Raw genomic sequence first — 6,726 nt, forward strand, 5'->3', positions numbered from 1 at the left:
ATAGTCAATCTAATGAAAAATACTACCTCTTGGATTTTTTATAATCATGGAGCAAACAGAACAGGATATACATTGTTCATCTAATTTAACTCAATAACGGCATCGAAATGTTAGTGCGAAACACTGCACAAATGACAATCCTCATATACCTGGAACATGTTCATGTTGCTAAGTCTCCATGCCCTTGTAAACAATAACTCGGCGGTGATATGATGGTGGAAGTAGCAAACGATCAAAGTGATAGTTGATTTCTTACGTACCAATTGTTTGGTGGAATATCCCCTATCGAATATTGGTAACTCTTGTATCCCTAATAGTTAAAATTATATTGAGGCATATTAGCCGCTCCTTGAGTTTGTAACTTCTGGGAAAATCTGAGATTTGGCTAATGTAATCACTAACTTGTTTGAGTTGGGTGATAGTTTATTTAATATGTCCAAAATTTTTATGACAATAATGTCTTTTAGTCTCATCCAAAGAAGTGATGAGTAATATAGATGGAGTTGGATATACTATGATAACTGTTTATGATGGACGAATGGATGTATCCTTTGTGCATATCTTCATTCGGGCAAATAACTGATGCACTTAATCGTTGCAGGCTTGCGGCTGTTGGGATTGTCACATCTGTAGGCATCTGTTCTTTTTTTTTTATATATATATAATTTTTTTGAGTAGGATATTTAAGTTAATAAAAAGGGTATTTAAGTAATTTAACATTTTAATTTTGAAGTTCATGCTTTTAATATAATATAGATAGATATATAGATGGTGGGCCATACGCCTAGGAGAAGTATTTTCAGATACAGTGTGCTTTCTTCCATTGATGAAACACAAACACCAGATGGTCCATCTTTGGTGCTTTATATGAAAGAGTAAGTTCATATCCTTGAACTTGAGAGATAATAAGCTTATGAAGCTTTCTGATTAGATCAAAAACATGATCAGCAGAATCTATATTTTAGGAGGTCTCAAGCCTTCCAGTATGTTGAAAATCCATTTTAGGTATAAGTCATTTCAAATTGAGACTTTGATGTAGTAATGTTGTTCCTTCTGAAGCTTGTAATAGGAAGAGTTGAATCTGAAATGTTCAGTAGTTTTTTTGTTTAAAAAGAACTTCAATTTCTCCCTGACCTTGTTCAGAAACTAATCGTACGTGTTACTGAAAGAATATCAACGTCCAATCTAAAATCTTATGACAATATCTTAAATAGGTGGACTAATTAAAGACCTTTCATTTGGACCCATGTCGATAACTATATGAATCAATACCCTTCCGCACGTGTAACCTCATTTTGTCTCCACCTGTCAACCTTAACATGGGCTTAAAATAATTTCAGCATCCAACTCAAAACTTTGAAGCAATCGGTGAAGTACCCCAAGATTATTATAAATCTCCCAGAAAACTCTTATACAAGTCATGTGAGACAACTATATAACCCAATAATATTTACAATCAATAAGCAAAATAACTCTTTCAAGTTGGGAATGAATAAAACTGTGTGTCAACCATTCATAACATGAAACAGAATGCATCCAATATCAATCAGATCAGATGGCTAATTTCCGCTTTTCCTGCTTACTTTTAAGGCAAGATGGAGAAGTAAGGATTCATTTAGTCGACCTCAACTTATTTGGGACTGAGGTGTTTGTTTTTATTGCTTACTTTTAAGGTAACGTGAACACTTTCCAAGTAAGGCTAAGAAATGGGAAACGAATTTATAAGTAAAGAGCAAGAAGCATTCAACAGTCCTCCTGATTCTATGCAATAAAGTAGAGTAGACAATATTTCATTTACACTAAAGACAGAAGGATGAAGAAGTTCAAAAAACTTCTTGCCCTCTTCTGTTATGGAACATCCAAAAATTCAACATGGCCAAGACAAAAAAATTCTACTTGTGTAGGAGAAAGACAGCGGAGAAAAAGAAAAAAGCAAGTTCCTCAAAAGATAATCAGCACAACCGTGTAAAAGCACTAACGAGTTCGCTATATCAAGTCTTCTTAGATTTCACTGATACTCCTTTGTACATCGTTACTTTTTCCTTCAATGCGTCGCGCCTAGGACGAGCTATTTTGTTATTAGGATCAAAAAGAAGGACCTCTTCAAATGCCTTTAGAGCAGATGTTAAGTCTTTGGTTTTCTCATACGCATCACCAAGGTTGTTCCATGCCGTAACATAACCTGGTTGAACTTTTACAGCATTCTCAAACTGAGCAATTCCTTTGTCAATTTTCCCATCAAGTACATAACTCACACCAAGAGCATTGTAAACCTGTCAAGATGCGCGAATTATAAGGGAAGGGATCAGAATACAGCACTCATATCCCTGAAAAGACTTGGTATGCAACAGCAAAAACAACATAGGCAAGCAATGATCTAGCTAAAATTGGAAGTGTATGTGTTATTGTCTCCCTATATGATCTTGAACATCTTTACTCATGAACTAGCTTTTGAGGTCCATTTACTTACAAATTTTCTAAATTATGAGTAAGAAATAATTTGTTAGCTGGGAATTTGAGCCTTTTTTAGAAGGCTTTTACACTTGTCCTTTTTTTTGTCAGCTGTGACACAAAGTGATTCAGGGTAAAAGAGATTTTTCATATGCTCAGCAGGATAAATATGCATTCACTTGTTTTGGGTTAAATGGCAGCATCTTTTAGGTCAATTCACATAGCATATTTACAATGTATCAGAAATTTTATATGTCAAATAGCAATTGTTGTAGAATAGGTCCTTTATCATTTATATAAAATTATAGAAGAAAAGAAAAGAAACTGTTGAAGAGAAGCTCATACTTGAGCAAGATCCTGATCATCTCCATCCCACTTGTCTACTGCCTGACGCAGGTACTTGATAGCAGCTGGGTAGAATTTTCGCCTCAACAACACAGCTCCAAGTTCAAAAAGCTCTGTCGCACTGGCATCACCACTTCTAACTTGCTCCTGTATTGTGTGTCAAATAATACAGTGTGTTCAGAGAGAGAGTTTCATTCTCACATCTATGAACAAACAAAAGCTTTCCTTGCAAGTGATATAGACGCGTACACACATGATACCAAATTGTAGGTTAAAAGTAAGCTATTGTCTGTGGAAACAAATAAAAAAATTCATATTGATATCGAACAAGTCAAGATGGAATCACAATCTTCTTTCTCTTGTTTTCTTTTTAAAGCATTATTCTCCTGCTCTACCTTCAGGAGAATACAATGGTGTTCAGACTTCCTAGCTACCGGTTATATATTTTATCTTCAAAAGGATTTTGATTTTGTAAATCTAAACTAGGAGCGGCAAACAGGCCGGTCGGTTCGGATATGGAGGGTGGAAAACGGGTTAAACAAAAACGGATAAATATCCGAACCCCCCCTCTTCTTATTTAACGGCGTAAAAAATGGGTTAACCGACGGCTAATATGGATATCTATATTATCCATGGTTTCAGGAATAGTTAGGTGAGAACACAAATTAAAAGCCAAAATAAGCATAGACTCCCAGAAAGCAAGAACTCATGAAAAAGAACAAGCAGAGAAATGGGTATTGATAGTATGGATATCCATATTATCCATCTGAATACCAATTTTAGTGGATAATATCCATTTATTAAAAAGTTATCCAACCCATGTCTAATGTGTCGGATTGGATGGTTACTTGTTTTTCTTAATCATTTTGCCAGCCCTAATCTAAACCATACATATGCATATCATGTATGCTTCAAATGAATGGCAATGCATTTATAAACAAAGAGAAAAGATATTAAGTCACGTACTTGCAATTCTTTGGCAGAAAGATCAAGCTCTCTGCGTACAAGGACTTGCCGAATCACAAAGAAACTTCCAACTCCAAGCAATGCTAGTAGGAGAAGTAGATAAGTAAGCTGGATTCCCAGTTCAAATAACTCTCCGACCTCATAGACCATGTTTACTCTGACAGCTTCACTGGCTGATGCCACTTGTCCAGATGTCAACCAGAAGATAGACCCACATGAGAAAGCAGATAAAGAAAGAACCTGTCCTCTACTAATAGTAATATCTCCACCATTCAGAAACTTGTCTGACAATTCTGCAATGGAAAATCCATTTTAGTTCAGGCAAATCCGTGCAACAAAACATTATTGTCTCATATTTATGGTATATAGCAACTAGATTAGGCAATCTTCCGGTGCTCTGTAGAGAGGATTTGAAACAAAACAAGAAGAACAAGCTGATGTCCTCTTGGAAATTGATCTCAACAATATACACAGTAGCGAATACATTTATAAGACTCAAGTTTGGATTTCTTTAACAGGTCATAGAAGATGATTAAAATTTCTGTTTGCCTTCCATCCTAAGGATGATGATGTATTTTCACGGTCTTACAAGTAAATACTAGTATTGTAGTTAAATAAAGCAAAACATCCCATCAAGGATAAAAAACTAACTAGTTAAATGAAGTTGGATCCTTGAAACTTGTAAAAGTTACATTGGATAATGTTATTAATGGAATGATATTTAAAATTTTCTGATGTCCCAAATAGAAAATGTCATATAAACTGTGACAAAAAAAAAAGGAGTATTTTCTTAGAACTGGAGTATCAACAAGGCTTTTTGTATTGCTAAGATTTATCTTATTAAATCTATTATAATGTATACAAGATTTCTCCACAAAATGCCACTACTTGCTGGCAGGAGAACTGGAGACCAAAAACCAAACATTTGATAATTTTACCCTAGCACTTGAAAGCATCAATAAAAATTATCTTGCACAGTGAATCATTAAAGAACAAAAGGAGCTACCATCGACTTCCTCTGGAACCAAAAGTGAAAATGATTCTACTTTCCTTGTGAACATCTGCAGCTGTAGATAAGATAGACAAAACTTAGGAATGCCCAAAGAGATTAAGCAGTAGACAAATGCATCACTAAAATAATTTACTACTATATATTTGAAGGAAACTTAATTTTTTAGTCAGTCTTCGCATCAAAAAGAATCCTGCAACAGATTTATTGATCACAAAAGAGCAACCAGAAACATGAAGACTAGTTTGCAGGTACTGGAGCTATGCCTTCTTTCTGAAAGGAAAACCTTGAACTAAAGACCTTTTGCATTATAGTAGCATACAAAGTCCGTTAGGCACTAGATTGTTGAAACCTAAGTTGCATTCCCTATGTCTCAAAATCTTACTTTCTGTCTTCTCTTAGTATTGTGTCCACCTTTATAAGGAAATATTTTGTTTGCACTTACCAATACTTTTGCATTATTCTAGAATCAAACTGTACTATGAGACCCAATTCGATTTTAAATAACATATGAATTTCTGCATATGGGTTTTGGTTTAGTTATAATAAAATCTCAACCCTTCTCTTAATAGTTGTATTCAAGCCAATACTTGTTTTCAACAACAAGCATGTCCAATTCAATTTAGAAGCTCAATTGAATTTGTACTATCAGAGTTCCCACAAAAAACACAAACAAAGTGTGTGTTTGGTATGGAGGAAAGCATTTTCCGGAAAATGTTTTTTCAATTTGCTCGGTTGGTCAAAAATGTTTTCCAAAACATTTTCTCTAGGAAAACAAGCTCCTTAAAAATGAGGAGAATGACTTCCTGATTGAATTAAGGGAAACAAGTTCCATAAGTGGCATTCCAAGTTCATTATCTCCTCCCACCCTCCAACGTCCCCAACCCCCACCCCTTGACCATCCCACCTCCGGATCCTCACTCCCCACCTCATCCCACCACATAGTGTTTTGCTAGATTACATATAAATTCTCTTAGGACAATAATTTTTTGCTTACTTACCGAACACTAGAAAATAAGTAATAAACTCACTTGTTTTCCAAGAAAACATTTTCCATCATACCAAACACACCCAAAATGTTTTTAGACTCATGGAAAAATGACTCACAGCATAGCAATTTACAAAGCATAACTTTAAAGGGGTTCTCAACTCTATAGTAATAGACAGCAATAAGCACTCTCTTAATTAATCAACAAAAAATATAGTAATGGGTGATTAACAACATCAAGAAAAAGTAACACTATATCAAGAAAACACAGTAACTCAACTCCCCAAAAAAATTAGGAGAATTACCTTAATTGAACTTCTCTTGATGGATCTTCTTGGAAAGTGAAAAGAAACTGATTGTGAGCCAAAACCTCCATGTAAAGCAAGATAACAAGCATGTTTACCAATTTGAGCTGGAACAAGTACAGCTTTTTGCACAGGTGGTGAAATAGTGGAGTTTATCATTAGCATTTCTTTTTTTTTTTCTGTCTCCTATAAAGGGTCTTTTGTTAATCTATTTTTGTGATTTTGTGGGTGGTACTTGTTGGTACTAGAGAGTGAACTAGGAAGTATCAAGATTGAATTTTTGGGGGCATTTCAAGAATCATTCTTGGTAAACTTTTCCTTGTGTTTATTGTTGTGTTTGAAGATAATAAAGTTTATCTCAACCAACTCTATCAGAAACTAAACCGGACCGCCCGGTTTTACATTTATTTTTAAAAAATTATTTTTTAAACGAATCAGACCCGATTCATAAAAAAAATTATTATGTGGCTTTAGAAAAGTATAATTACTAAAAAAAAAAAAACATTTTTAATTAAAAAATAATCTAAATGATTTTTTTAAATTCCGTCAGGGAAAAGGATATATTTGCATCATTTTGTAATGACATAGATATAAATACATCACTTTTATAATGAGGAATATATCTGCTCTAAATCTCAAAGTTGAGGGGTATATTTGCAGCT

At 34.4% G+C, this 6,726-nt stretch overlaps 1 protein-coding gene across 1 annotated transcript; it reads right to left on the reverse strand.

Annotated features, from left to right (window-relative positions):
• Positions 1-1,738: 1,738 nt before the first annotated feature.
• Positions 1,739-6,426, reverse strand: LOC132627117 (tetratricopeptide repeat domain-containing protein PYG7, chloroplastic). The gene is made up of 5 exons (XM_060342254.1): positions 6,065-6,426; positions 4,769-4,829; positions 3,763-4,055; positions 2,797-2,943; positions 1,739-2,273 (listed from the first exon to the last, which is right to left on the reverse strand). The coding sequence occupies exons 1-5, from the start codon at positions 6,227-6,229 to the stop codon at positions 1,992-1,994; spliced, it is 948 nt and encodes a 315-aa protein (XP_060198237.1). The 5' UTR covers positions 6,230-6,426; the 3' UTR covers positions 1,739-1,991.
• Positions 6,427-6,726: the final 300 nt, after the last annotated feature.

The sequence above is a fragment of the Lycium barbarum genome, chromosome 2, assembly GCF_019175385.1.
Source record: "Lycium barbarum isolate Lr01 chromosome 2, ASM1917538v2, whole genome shotgun sequence".
In the NCBI taxonomy this organism is placed as follows: Eukaryota; Viridiplantae; Streptophyta; class Magnoliopsida; order Solanales; family Solanaceae; genus Lycium; species Lycium barbarum.